The following is a 14,813-nucleotide window of genomic DNA, read 5'->3' on the forward strand; positions in this document are numbered from 1 at the left end:
GCTGCTCAGCAAATGAGGCAGGTATATCATATCAGATCAGCTGCACTCTTCACCTCATTAATAGTATTTTGGGGCAAAATGATGAATTACTGTAAATCAAAAATTGTATATACCCTATAGAGTTTTGTCTCACCAGGTTCATATTTTTCAACTCTTGCTCTGTTTTAATTCTGTCTGAAATGTTGGATTTGCAGAGAAGGAGTGAATTATTATATTCTCCCATATAATCATTCAAACTTCATGGTTTAGCTGTGTTGGAATGTTGTATCCAGAACCTGGAATAATAAATGTCACTTACTTATTCCATTTTAGCCATTATTTGTAAAGGTGCTGATGTTTCTCTGTGGTCTCAAAGATCAGACTTAAACATATCTAGAACCTTGAAGTTCTGGGTTGGTTTTGGGTTTTCTTACTCCAGATCTAAAGGATTATTTATACCACTCATTGTTAGAGGTCTCTTTCATTCCCTGCCTTTTTCTGTGACTTGGAGGCTGTTGTGTGAGTCCCAATTGGAGTTATATCTTTATATATTGTTGCATTTCCTGTGAAATAGAGTATCTTAAATGTAATGCTATATGTAGTAGCAATAAACTTTGTTTCCAGAAGGCCCTGGTGCATTTCCTGTGGAGTATCAGAATGGACCAAGTCATTGTTCTTAGATACAGTTTAAAAAAAGTTATTTTAGCCTTTCTGTACTTTTTAGTTAAAATCTAGACTTGATTTTATCTGAACCCAGTCAGCTGAGGGGAATTATGAGGCTGATACTTGGTTTGCCCTGACCCCTTTCTTTAGAAGTGTTTTTTCTTATAATCCATCATAGTTTGTGGATTTAGTCAGTATGGACTAGTCAAGTTATATTTCCTTTTCCAAACCAAAGCTGTTTTTAAAAGCTGTCACTGCAGATCCACTTTTGATAATCAGTGAACTACAAGAAGATTCTGAAAACTTGAAACTGTGACCACAGAATTTCTTGGCTGTTAGGTGATGTCAAAAGGAATTTTACCTGCAGGTGGATTAACAGTGAAGGAATAAATTCATGTGTAGGAGCTGTTCTTGAGCTGTCTACACTTTCAATCCAAAAAAGGAGAAGAAAAATGGTTGTTCTGAGAGAATATTTTATGCATAGTGTGTGATGCGTATGAAGTTTGAGACATGGTTATTTCTAAGTCATAGGTGAAATGTGAGGAAAGAGGTGAAATGGAGCAAACCTCAGTGAGTTGTTGGACACTTGTGAGTGAGGATGAGTTGCTGAGGAAGGTTTTTGCAGTTCTTATCGCTGTGGTTTGTGTAGCACCTCTTAAGTCTCTTGCCTGCTGCACTGGAGGATGCCTGGGCTGGTTTCTGTTTCACATTGCAGTTTTCAGGGTGAAGTTTGAATGCTCCAGTTGATGTTTCAGAACCAGTGGAATTACCCTGTGGCAGGGATAGGGCCCTTCAAAAGGGCTGAGGGAGATGTCTGGGATTTGGGAACTGCTGGAGTCACCCCAGAAAAAAGCTGTTTCCTCTTGGGAATGTGGGTCCTTCCCTGTGCAGTGTTTGGGCTCTGTAGGGTTTGCTTTGCACATTCAGTTCTGGAGATTTGGGTTCTTTGGCTCATGAATTTTTTTCATGGTGTGCATTAACTGTGTGCCATTTACCATATTGGGACAACCAGGAATCTGGTGTTCCTTGGAAAATGTTTTTAGGAAAGAAGCTATCTTTGTTTCTATGACATACTTTTAAAACAAGAAAACCCTGTAATGTTTGTACCCTTCTCAGTTTTAAGTCATCACTCTGTGGTATTTTTAGTCAAGGAAATGTCTACATCCTTAATTTCCATTTCTGAAGGGAGGACTTCCTCCTACCTCTTTTGGCTGGTTTTGGTGTTCTTGTGACCCTCCTTGGCAGAAGAGATCTGGATAAGCTCCATGGCTGGGTGTAAGAGCTGTTTCTCCATGAAAATCCAGGAGGAGCTTTCCTCCCTCAGGAATTCTCTGTATCACAGGGTGTTAGGTGGTAACTGGTGAGTGGATGCTGGAGATCTGGACTCTTATTGGAAGTGGATGTGCTCAGCATCCCTCCATTTTTATTTTATTTTTTGGTAGTCAAGTGGGTAATTGATCAGAAATTTCCAAAGATGTTGATGTGATCTTAGTTTTTCCTGTTATTTCCCCTCTATAATACAGCAAACTTGTGTATGGCCTGGAACCTGAAATCATGTATTAGCAACTTTTCTTTGAGATCATCAGTTACTGGAGGGATTAAAATAGAATTTCCAGGAGAGGAGTATCTTGTCAGCTGAATTTGATCAACCCCATTTTGGTAAGCAGAAATTCTATTTGTATTTGTAGCAGAAGAGAGAGAGAGAGAAAGAAAGAAACTGTTATTAAAAGATGAAGTATAACAATGTGATCCTGAGATTTGGCAAGAGTTTGGATGTAGATTACATGTGTAAGGATACAACCAATTTCCTTTGGAATGGCAACAAAAATTGATTTGAGTGACTCTTTAATACTGATTTAATATTTAGTGTTCAAAAACTATTAATTGAAGTACTTTAAGCAGCTGGTTACGTGTGAATGGGGAATCTTTTCCTATTGGAGTATATGGAGTATAAAAACCTACTTTAATTTTTTGGCTCCCTTGATGGAGATGGAAAAGTCTTCCTAGTATAGAGTCAGTGTGACATCTTGAATTGACAGCTGTAATGCTCCTTAACTTGTGTCACGTCTGTAATTGGCTAAATTAAAGTTTACCATGTGTCATGGAGAATATGTCAGGCACTGTAGAGCTTTGGATGTTCAGAAATAAGATTATATTGTACATTAAGGGAAATATCAGGGTGTGAAAAGGGTTGAATTGAGATGTTTGGGCTTTTCTTAGCATCAATTTTTCAAATACTCCTGTTGCTTGATTTATATGATGTTAATAATTAATGGGGAGAATGTTGTTCAGTGTTGGTAGTAAAACACAGCCTTACAGATGTAACTTTTTTACTGTATTTCTAGCAGGGATAGAAATAGTGATTTTTCCATCAATAACTTTGTAAGTAGAGGGAGTGCCACTGAATGAGATTAAAGTTCATGGGAATTTATGGTGTATTTGGGAATTTATGGTTCTGTCTGTCACAGAAGAAGAAAAGGCATTTGCACATGTGGAATTGTCTTGGAAAATTCAGCAGTGAGTTGTTCTCAACTTGGAGAAAATACATTCATTGTTTCTGTTCATTCCAATAGCATATGTCCTTGTGCTTTGACTACAAGCTTTTGAGTCTTCTGCAGCATAAAATTGAGTGAAAAAAGAGTGAAAGAAAGATTAGAAAAAGTGTGGAAGAGGCCCTGAGCTTTGGGGATGATGCCTGTGTTCTGCAGAAATGGGAAGCACAATACTCTGGGGCATATTTAAAAGACCATTACTCAAGTTGTCTTTAATTTTAGTTTTGACCTTTGAACCTTTTTTTTTTGCGTGTAGCACACAAAGAATTTTTCATCTTTTGGAGAGTATGCCCAGCAGATTTTCATACTTTGCAGTACATCTCATCTGTAAACTTGGCCATTGTAGCTGGAATACAGGTCCTTCCGTTTTAAAGCACAGAATTATCTTAAATCTGCTCAGGCATCAACCTTCTGGTAGGTTCTTGAAAGAAAATCTTCTACCTTTCAGGATTGTCTAATCTACTGATCTTGTAGCTCACATCTCATTCCATCCATTTTGCCATCTGAATAAATGTCATTTGACTTTGCTGGTGAGTGGACACTGAGGAGGGACTGAAGGACTGATGAGTTCTCTGGCAGTGTTTGGTGCTTCTTTAGGGAAGGCTTTCTAGACTGTTAAGACAGTGTGAGCTTGCAGCCCTACTGGTAATGTTCTGAGCACAGGGATTTTGGATGGGAGATGATACTCAGCCTTGTACTGTGTCCAGTAATTCAAATAAATAACTTTTTATATGGAATTGGACCCACTGAGCTATTTTTAGCAGTCTGTCCTGAATGGACATATTAGTGTTTTCTGGTGAATGGCATATCCCCAGGATGCAGAGTTGATATTTTTGTTTTGGTGTCTGAACAGGTTAATGATTACCTGGTAAAACAAAATACTGTTGGGAAGATTTGTTTTGCAAAGCTACCAATACGCTGAAGGTTTTTTTTTTTTCTTGATCTGTAATTTAGATTTGTTTTATGCCATTTGAAGCATTGTGTCTTGAAGGGTCTGTAATTCATGAAGTCTGGTCAGTGTGATTTAATAGGCTGGTCCATAAATGCAGCCTGATTTTTTTTTTCCATGAGGTAGTTTCATTACCTTTTGATGAAGTGAAATCACAGAAATAATTATTCACAAGTTTTGTTGTCATGCTTTGGATAAGGCCTTTCGAACCAACTGCTGAAACACTCCCTTCACTCTTCATTCTCTTGCCAGAGTAAACTTTGAATAAATATCCCTGAATTCATTTTGTGATTCATTGTAGATCCCCTGTGCAAGGCAGAGCCTCCCTTGCTCTGCCATGGGTTCGTTACATCAGAGCTCAATTTACTAAAGCTGCTGATTTAAAAACAAAATCCCCCAACTTGGGTTAGACTGTAATCTCATTCTTTGCACTCTTTCTATCACACTTAGTTTGCTCAAAAACAAGATGAGGAAAATTCCCAAAAGGATGTGAAATTTAATTAGCAAATGTTGGTTAAGCAGTTCAAGATGGCACGAAAATGACTCGAAATGCAGAAATGTCAGCTTGTTTTGGATAGCTGAAGGAAAACCGAGTTTACCCATGAGGCTGGTCTTTTGTCCATGAAGGTAAGAGTTGGAGACAGGATATTCCAGCAAGTGGAGCAGGTGACTGCCCTGCCCTGGGACAGCTGCTGTCAGGTCTGTGTGGCCACACAGTGAAGGGGTTTGGGGAACTGCCCTGCTAAAAATAGTCCCAGTTTTTAACCTGCTGTGTTTTTCCAAGTGAAGAACTGCTTCACTCAGGCAGTGCCTTCAAAGTGCTGCAAGAATCGAGTCTTATTTCTGATTCAGGCTTTGACTATTTCCTGGGGAGTCTTTGATAGATTTTTTAACCTTTATGTGAGTCATTTTCCCACATGTCTGCTGAAGATAGTTTGTACTTCTGCTTCTGATGCATTTTGAGTTCTGGAGATCAAGCTGAAATTATGCCATGATTGTTGCCATTATAATATTCAGTTCCAAATTATTTCCAACTTACTCTAAATTCCCTGCATATGGTGAATGTAAGTGTGAACAGTAGCTTTTAAGGGAATTCTGAATAGGATCTGTTCAGTAGTTTGAGCTGGCCAAAGACAGAAATATCATCATACCTTTAGAAATAAACATTGTTAAATCATTTCCTTGCCCGAGAAGCTCAAATTAACACAAGGCCAAGTATCTCTTCACTGTTCCTGAATCCATTACTCTTGTCATTGCTTTTTCTCCCCTGGGTGTCTTCCCTTAACTGCTTCTTTTTTGATTCTTTGCTCCTATAATTTTTATTTTTTTTATTATTATCCATTTGATGCTTTCCTGTTTTGCCATAGAGTCTGGGAGTGTCAGTGAAATGGGACATGATAGCACAATTTCTGGCTTCTGAACTGCAAAACAAGAAATATTTCTTTCTGCCCCTTCTGATTGTCAATATTTGATGAGACAGACAATTTGCCAGCCTGGTTGGCAGCTGTATGAAAGTATTCATGACCTAACTTTATCTTTGTGAGACATGAGGCAGAATTCCAAAGTCTGTAACAGCTCTTTTAAACGTTTATATATTTAACCTCTGAAATTTGCAGGATAATGTGAAAAGGCACAAAAGTACTTGTCTGAAAAATAGAATCTTGCTGTCATTGAGCAGGGTTGAAAGCTGATTTCTGGTGTTGTAATTTATCAGGGGTGCTGAAAATGAAGATGAGCAGCCTCTGTTGTGGCAGGGGAGAGGAAAGCAATGCAAAGATCAGAGAGGCAGAGAGAGTTAATAAATAGTGAGGAACTTTCCAGGAGGATTCTGGTTGGCTTTGGGTAGAGCAAGAGGAGGTTTGTCATGACTAATGAAAGGATACAGCAGGGAGGAAAGCCCGGATGAGGTTGTTTACAGTCTGCACACACAGTTACAGTTTTATGCAAAAGGATGGCTGTATTTAAACATAATCTGGATGTATGGAAATTGGAGAGGTTACAGCAGGAAGCTGGCACTGCCCTCACTGCCCAGGAACTGGATTGATGAAGAATAATCTGTGTCTGCTGCAAATGTGTGAGCAGATGCTGAAGAGAGAGAGGCAGATGCTCTTGGCTGACAGGTCAGAGGTTGCCTGCAGAGAAATAGGAGTTGAAGTCAAGCACCTCCATCCACAACTGCAGACAGGGAGAAATGAGCAGAATATCAGTGGTAATTCTACTGGCAAAAATTGGGAAAAAATCCCTCCCCTCCCAGCAGAGAGGATAAACAAGCTCATGCTGTAGGAGCCTGGGAGATGAGGGGTCAGATCAGGAGAGTGTGCAGGCATGTGGATGTGTCTAGCAGGAAAAGGAGGCTTAGAGGGAGGGAATATTGTACTTCAGTGTCATTTTACGTGTTTGTACTCCAGGGTTGATTTTATCTTGAAAGAAATGAGATCCCATGCAGGATCCCCATCCTTTAGTTCCCTCCCCACCTTGTAATTGCCAATATGTGACCACATGTTTTCCTCTGCTGTTACCCCCTTATCTCTGCTGCTGTTTTGCCAGTTCCCTCAGGGAGGAGGAATAATGGTCCCCCACCTCTGATAACTTCATGGTTTCTTTTTTCCTCTCTGTGGTTCTCACCTCTCATATTTACCATGATTGTAATCTCTAATGCTCCTTGTTGCCTTCCTCTGCTGGCAGCTTTCATTTATTCCCCTTTAAAAAAATTCCACTATGAACACTATGATCACACTTGTAATTTTCAATAGGAAAGTCATCAGATTCAATGTTGTCCTATTTTTTATGTAAAAGATTGTCGTTATGAGGGGGTTTAGGCTGACATTTGTGGATGGATGCAGGATGCTCATTCTTGTACTCCATGCCCTGTCTCTCATCTTTCCATGTCCAGTGCAGAACCTGGAGAGATGGTCAGGCTCTCTCACTGCAGTTGGTTGTGAAAGATTTCAAGATAACACCAACCTAACACTGTGTCCACTGAAGTCCTGGTGATTGGAGAAATGGCTTTTATAGCATCATAGAAAGTGAGCGTGGCTTGAACTTTCAGCACCTGGGTTAATGATCAACTTGGGGGTTTGGCTGAATATTGTGGGAATAAGGAGCAGATGTAGCTTGAGAGACAGAAACTTGAGGGACCTTGAATCATGCAGTGGTTGACCTATATTTGTGTGTGACTTTTTTCCTGATCCCCTCTGCATCCCCAAATTCTTCAGATCTCTGCACATGAAACTGCTGAGGGAGCACAGGTTGGGGCATCAGCAATTCATCAAACTGAGATTTGTATTCCCATAACCTTAAAGTGTTTGAGCATCTTTATACCATGGAGCTAGTTCATTATTGATGAATGTGCCCCAGCCTGTGACAGGAGGAGTTATCCCATCAGCAAACATTGGATGGGGCTGACAGCTCTGTGCCAGAGCTTTCATTCCTGTGCAAGTCCATGTAAGAAAGGAAAACCAGAGGTTTTCTTTTGCCTGGGGCTGGGTTTTAGGGGTTCTGTGGAGTGCTCAGGGACAGCTCTCTGCTCTCACAACTGTGTGCAGCTGAACCTGCTGGCTTTGTGACACTGTGCCTTGATTAAATGGAAATCATATGACTCAGAGCCATTAGACCATCACATAGCAGGTAAAGCTGTACTCTAATGAATGCAGTGTGAATGATGAAGTATAATAAATGTTAATGGTGAAGCATTCTGTTACAGCTTGTCACTTGGATATGAATTATAGGTACTATAATAGATGTATAGCTACTATAAAGCACACTACTAGTGATGTGTAGTGTTGCTGTGAAAGAGAAACTGTTGTCTTTTTCTTTGATTTTTCATAGCTGAAGATCAGGTTTAAGAGGTAAATGTAAATTTGTCTCATTATTCTGGTAGTTCAACATGAAAAGCTTTGTTTGATGGAGAGTTAAGGAGTAAAAATCCCCCAACCAGAACAGAAATGATAAAATATTACAGATATACTTTAAGATCTGTTTGTATAGCTTGCTCTTTGCTGAGCTGGTTTTGCCTATTGACTGATAATGGAAAATGCAGTTTATAGGTGATGTCTGTGAAATGCTGTGGATTAATGCACTGTGAAATGTAACCATTGAGGCAGAGATCAACAGTTTATTTGAAGGTCTGATGTGTGTGCTGGGGTCTGGGCAACAGGTTGAGAATTTGCTCTACATCTGATAGAATTCTGGAATTAATACACAGGCTCCTGGAACTATCAGAGAAAAATATTTTCTGTTTAAAATATATTTATGTCCTACTTTTTGCTTAGAGCCATAATTTACCCACTCAAAACACTGATGGGGGAGCAGGATTGAATCAGTTTATTTGGATCTTCAGCAGCTGGAGCTATACTCAGCCTCAGGCATGCTCAGACTTTGCTAGGGAACTTGTCTGGATTTCTGCAGTATTTTAAATCTTTCCCCAATCAGTTTGCAGCTCAGTGTTTGCTCTCCATCTGCAGCTGGAGAATGCAGTAGAGGCAAAGTAGCCATTGATTGTCAACTAAGCAGGATTGTTTTCAGGCTTTGTAGTAGATTCAGTTTTTGGCATCCTGTAGGAGCCAAACTATGCTGGCATTTGAAGCAGAGCTGGTTTTCTGCTTTGTGAGTGCCTTTTTTACTGACTGCTTGAGTTAAGCTGCTGTTGGATGGTTGGTGATGGCATTCAGGGCCTGACTAAAGCACTGGGATTTAGTGAACTGTAGGTGACACTGAGTGCAGCCCTAAGACTGCCTGGATCTGAAAGTCAGCAATAGTTCCTGGAATCCAAAAACTTTGTAGAAAAAACAAAAGTGAACTTCATGATATGCTAAGGAAATTTACTGTAAATGCAGAATTCAGCTATAGACTTATAAGCTCTTTAAAATTTATTTAAAGTGACCTACTTTACTTATCAAATTCCAAGTCAACTGGTAAAAGGATGTATTCCGACAATATAATCCTCAAATCTTTGTATAGACAATGCTGACACGTCTCATTTTGAGCCCATTTAAGACCGGTTAGCATGTTTCAGACTGGAGTAACCTATTAAATAAATACATCAGGAAAAAGCTTTTACTGGTAATGGTTGTTTTGCTTAGGTGACTATGGCTGTAATGTATTGTGAGTACATCTGGTACTTCAGTGCTTATCAGCGATCTTTTTCCCTTTAGGCGGTTTCCTAGAAACATGATTGCTTGCTGGTCTTGATCTCACAGCTTTGTGGAGACTCCTTCCCTGATAATGTCAAGTTCAGGCTACCCTCCGAACCAAGGAGCTTTCAGCACGGAGCAGAGCCGGTACCCGCCCCACTCTGTGCAGTACACCTTCCCCAGCACCCGCCACCAGCAGGTAAGGGACACCCCAGGGCCTGGGCTGCAGCCAGCCTGCACTTCAAGGCTTTGCCCTGCCAAAAAGGGATTCATTCTGGTTTTTAAACCAAGATAACACAACTCGTTCGCATTTGAAAACACATCCATGTGCCCTGTTGGGAGAGCTACTGCCAGTCTGCTTGGTTAAATACCGCTGGGGTGGCTTCTGCTGTTTTACTTTGCCCTCCTTGCCTGTTATTAATAGAAACGTCCTGGTTTTATCATTGGTTTCTCATGGTTTGAATAAATTCAGCAGGGATTGTGTTCCTAATCTTCTGTTGCAGTATTGGGCTAGAATCTCTGTAAGTTAAGTGTGGTACTTGTCAAAATTCTGTGCAAGGTGGAGAATGTGTAAAAACTTGTGTTACACTGATTTTTTTTTTCTGAAGCAGCTGTACCAGTGCTGCCAGCTGAGTTCTGCTGCAGAATGGGAGTAAAGGATTTCTAAGGATATCCAACTTGCTCATTTCTGCCAAGCTTTTATTCTGCCATCCTGTGCTCTGTGCTGTGGAGGACCAGCTGTTGGCTTTACAACAGTTCAGGTTTCCCTCATTTTCGTTACATTCTCCTCTTGCTGCAGATACTTTGGATGATACTTTCTTCTACTTCCATGTTATCAAAAAGAAATTCAAAAACTGAAGCTTTTTGGCTTGCTCTGTGTTTATTTTTAGATAATTTATGAAAACTGCATCTCATGGGTAATTATCTATTACATGTCTTGTAGAGCTTCTCTTCAGTTAGTGCCAGCTGCATATAATTTTTAAAAGCAAGTAGTTGATCACACAAAAATACAAATAAATAATCTTGTAGTTCACTTTGATTGTAAATTGTAGCAACTGGAAGGTGCATCTTGTGTGACTCTTAGTCCTGATTAATTATGTCTGATATAAAAATGTCTTGAGGTGGTAACAAAAGAAATTGCCTCGAGGTTGCTCTCATTTTACCACTTTCCAGTTGGATGTGCAAGACTGATTTTAAAGGATGTTTTTTAAAAGCTATTCATCTGCTTGCTGCTGACTCATCTGTGTTTTGTTAGAAGTTGCTAATAAATTAGGTGGAATTCCCAGTATAAATATTTAGTCTCTCTAAAGTTTATTTAAATCTCGAACTGCCATTTGCAAACATTTTTTGAGCTGAGGAATAAGACTTTCTCAATCTGGTGTCACTCTGTATCAATATCTTTGGAAATGATCGTGGTCAGTGAATGCTTTTGTTCCTGTTAACACCAGAGGTGTTTCCCTCAGGAATTTGCTGTTCCCGACTATCGCTCCTCTCACCTGGAGGTCAGCCAGGCCACGCAGCTCCTGCAGCAGCAGCAGCAGCAGCAGCTCCGGCGCCGGCCCTCGCTGCTCTCCGAGTTCCACCCGGGCTCTGACAGGTGAGGAGGCTGTCTTGGGGAGGGTGTGAGCTCCAGTCTCATGCCTGCAGCTGCTGTGGGGTTACCTGAGGACACACAGAGTGGACAGCAGCAGGGAATCAGGTGCTGGAGTTTACTTTCAGTTTGCCAATATCTTCGTTCCCAGTGAAAGGAGTCACTGCATGGGAGATGTTGAGGGATGATCAGTGTGCATCATCGTTGCTGTACTGCTGGGAGGTTCAAGAAGGCTTCCAGACAATGTCAAGCATTCATTTGAAGAGCACTGAACGTTCTCTGAACATCAAACTCAGAGATTAAAATCCCACTGCAGATCAGAATAATGTTAACTGGATTGTAATAAATTAGCAGGAACATGCTTCTCTTTAGGGAAGAGATTAAAATATGATTTATGCCCTCAGTTCTTTAGTGCGTTAGGCTGCTGGTGTACAGTCATAAGTGTTAGGGCCTGTAACAACCTCTTCTTTTCTTGCACTTACTGCTTGTACAAACCTTCTTTTGCCTTGGACTCTTAGTGAGTATATCTGCTAGGAGCAACTTTATATGCAGGATTACTGCTGGAGGTTTATTTTGGCTGTAACTGACAGATCTGGTTCTGAACAAATACCCATGATGAATGTTATGTAAATACTGGTCTGGCTTAAAATCTCATTAGGATATTCCCAGAAATAACTTGATGATAGTGAAATCTGGGGCTCCCATATTGCCTTCATCTCATGTCAGCAAAATGTCAGTAAGGCTCTGTTTTAGTGCTGAGAATCACAGCAGCTTTTAGAGTTCTCAAAATTGAGTTTATAGCAGTAGTAAATCACCCCCCCCCCCAGACTGTAAATTTGTAAAAGCTTATTTGGTAGTTCTGGAAAACTGCAGGAAACTGCTGCTGTCATCTCTTCAGTGGCACTTCATAGGAAGATGTTGAAGCCTATGAGGGTCTTTAATGGACATCCTGTGCACTGCCCTGGGAGCAGCAAGTGATAACTGTTGAGCATTTTTCTGAGAAGGAGGAGTCTTTAAATGAGTCACGGATTGAATCAATGACTGCTTCTGTCACAGAGTAGCATTTTAGTAAAGATCAAGTTCCAAACAGACCCACGGCTCATCTCAAGTGTTCTGTGTATATTTAAAAATTATTTGGCTGCAAAAACTCAATAATGGAGCTGTTGTGGCCATCTTCAGTGAAATATAGTACTGTGTTTTTCTCAGGGATTTTTGGTGTGTTTATAATTTGAATCAGAGCTTTGATTTGAACAATATCCTTGTAGCAGAGCTGAGTTTCTTTAAGGTTGTGTAATGATAGGAGTGCCTTTAATTTGTGATTCAAGTTGTCTTTCTCTTTTCCAATGGATTTTAACTGTTGTATTTTTGAAGTCATATTTAAAAACATTTATCTGCTTTACTGTTTAGAAGGAGCTTCAAATGACATCTCCTTTAAAATAAAAAAGCATTGAAGATTCTTCTCATATCAAAAAAGTATATTTTAACAGTTAATCTCTTCTGTATAGGCCTCAGGAAAGGAGAACTGGATACGAACAGCAGTTCCATCCAGGTCCATCTCAGACTGATCATGATTCTCTGGAATCTAAGCGACCACGTCTTGAGCAAGTGTCTGATTCCCATTTCCAGCGTGTCAGTGCAGCCACTGTCTTGCCTTTAGTGCATCCTCTGCAGGAAGGGTTGAGGTCTGCAGATATTAAGAAGGTAAAGCCATTTGCTGTTACAGTGCTGAAGGTCTGACTTTCTGTATTGCAGTGAGCTAATCACATTTTTTGTGTTAGGTAATTTTTTTGTTTGTTTAGGTTTTTTCTTTAATCCCAAAAATTTACTTTTACACATTATCAGAAGCTGTGATCATGAGTCAGTGTTACTCTCTTACACAGTCTGACTCAAACACAGTAAATAGACTGGAATTCTGAGTTGCCACTACTCTCTTAAGTCACTCAAACCTCAGTTGTAAAATGATTGTAGCATAGTGCATGAAATATTTCTGCTTTTCAGCTGAATGCTGCTGGCAAATCCATGCAAGTCCATTTTTTCCTGTAATTAACATTGGGACTGAATAGTCAAAGTACTTCCTTCCACCCCCTTTTCCCTTCTAAGCATTTGAAATGAATCTGCTTATTTACATAACACTGATTATACTTGTCACTGTCTCATTTTGGCTAAATCTGGGACAATCTAGTTTGGGGTGGGTATTTTCTATTTTAGATATTGAATATTAGAGCCAAATTCAAGAGAACTTCACATTTATAACTACAACTAACTCCAGATGTGCTTTATCAGGCTGGTCATGATTATCTTCAAGAATATCCTCCTCAGTATAGGTGCAGAGTATTGAGGAGTGGCTCTCAAGTAACCCTCCCTTTAAAAATCAAAGTTACTGTTCACATTTATGAAGATCTATTTTAAGAGGAAGGTGTTTGGGTCATTTAAGAGGAAGGTGTTATTTTGCTTTCAAGGTAAATATTGCAGTATGGTGTTTTTAAAAAAAACTTTGAAATTACAGTGTCATAAAAGATTTAGAGCATTATGAAAGCTTTAATTGACCTCTCAACAGAAATATAGATAACTGAAAATTGCTGTTAATTCCTGGGTTACTGGGCACTCATTCCCAAGTTATGACTGATTTCCTCTCTATCTCCCCCCCATCTCCTATCCCCATGGAAGGACCCAGCTTTTGGAGGAAAGCATGAGGGACCATCTTCTCCAATTTCTGGTCAGCCTTGTGGGGAGGACCAAAATGCTTCACCTTCCAAGCTGTCAAAGGAAGAATTGATCCAGAGCATGGACCGCGTAGATCGCGAAATTGCAAAAGTGGAGCAGCAAATCCTGAAACTGAAGAAAAAGCAAGTAAGCACAGCAGGCACTGCTCTTGTTTTCTGCCAGTGAAAGAGGTGTGGAAAAACCTTATTTGGTGATGGTGAATTTTTTGGTTACATGAATCAGATGAAGAAGTTGAGAAGGAAGGGTTATATGTGTGATTTTATTTTGAATAAGTTTGATGTCACGCAGTTTTAAATATTTTTGAAAGCAGGAGAAAGCCACGTAGGAACAGCAGCAGTAGATGGGTTTATATTTGAAACTGCTGTGAAACAAGGGCACTGTGACTGTAATTTCAGCTTCAGAGCTGCCTGCTGGCTGGGGGGAGGATCATCTTTCTTCTTTTGCAGTCTGTGCAAGGGGAGAATCCCTTACATGCATCTCCAAAACCAGAACTTGTACAAAAACCTCTGGATAATCTGCTTTCCCAAAGGCAAGAGATCCTCACATCTGGAGCAAAGGCCAGCCTTGGGTGAAAGTGCAGTAGGAGGGGTGCAAATAAACACAGAGAGCAGAGAAATAAAGAAGGAAATATCGCTTTGTTTTTGCATGGCCCTGGCCATGCTTTGCATCAGAGATCTGCACTTCAGCCACTGGAAGCAAAGGAAGTGTTTGCTGGCAGAAGTTGTTGCTTTCCCAGTAGCTGTTATGGCCAAGTAAACCCACCCTTCAATCGAGGCATCTGTTAGTCATTGACAAAAACAAAGTCCTTGTTTCCTTTTCCTTTTCTGACTTTCAAAGATCCAGATAGAAAAAGTGCCAGCTTTACTCTTTTTTAGTTGGACCTCTGGAGGAAATGAGAGTTACACTGTAGGATTTGTTAACTGGTAGGTCCGGGATAACAAACAAACAATTTTTGGTCTGGAGGAGTTTAATTACGTCTGAATTTTAATGAGCTGTAAAGTGACCTCCAGCAGAAAAACAAAAAAGGATGTCACTGAGTACCTGTTTGTGTGGTAATGATGCTTATCTCTCTGTGCACTTTTCCACAAAATCAGCAAGTGCTGTGCAACTCATCTATAAAGGGTCATTTGTGCACATTTGTCTGTGATTTGACTTAAAAAAACTACGAAGTTGATGTTGAAATAATTGAGCCCAGGTCTAGGGCATTCTGCTAAAATTTTAGG

The 14,813-nt window shown here is 40.1% G+C and overlaps 1 protein-coding gene across 4 annotated transcripts in view; it reads left to right on the forward strand.

The window, feature by feature from the left end:
- Nucleotides 1-14,813, forward strand: part of NCOR1 (nuclear receptor corepressor 1) — a 55,703-nt gene that overhangs the window by 3,687 nt on the left and 37,203 nt on the right. For 2 of the 4 annotated variants that reach the window (XM_084219385.1, XM_084219388.1), the window contains exons 2-5: nucleotides 9,297-9,474; nucleotides 10,739-10,872; nucleotides 12,372-12,567; nucleotides 13,534-13,716. In XM_084219385.1, the coding sequence (XP_084075511.1) occupies nucleotides 9,367-9,474; nucleotides 10,739-10,872; nucleotides 12,372-12,567; nucleotides 13,534-13,716 (621 nt within the window). In that variant the 5' untranslated portion in view covers nucleotides 9,297-9,366. Of the gene's footprint in view, nucleotides 1-2,193; nucleotides 2,302-9,296; nucleotides 9,475-10,738; nucleotides 10,873-12,371; nucleotides 12,568-13,533; nucleotides 13,717-14,813 lie in introns of those variants that run through there. The other 2 variants (XM_084219386.1, XM_084219387.1) reach the window with 2 other exon arrangements.

The sequence above is a fragment of the Fringilla coelebs genome, assembly GCF_963513975.1.
Source record: "Fringilla coelebs genome assembly, chromosome: 20".
NCBI classification, from domain to species: domain Eukaryota; kingdom Metazoa; phylum Chordata; class Aves; order Passeriformes; family Fringillidae; genus Fringilla; species Fringilla coelebs.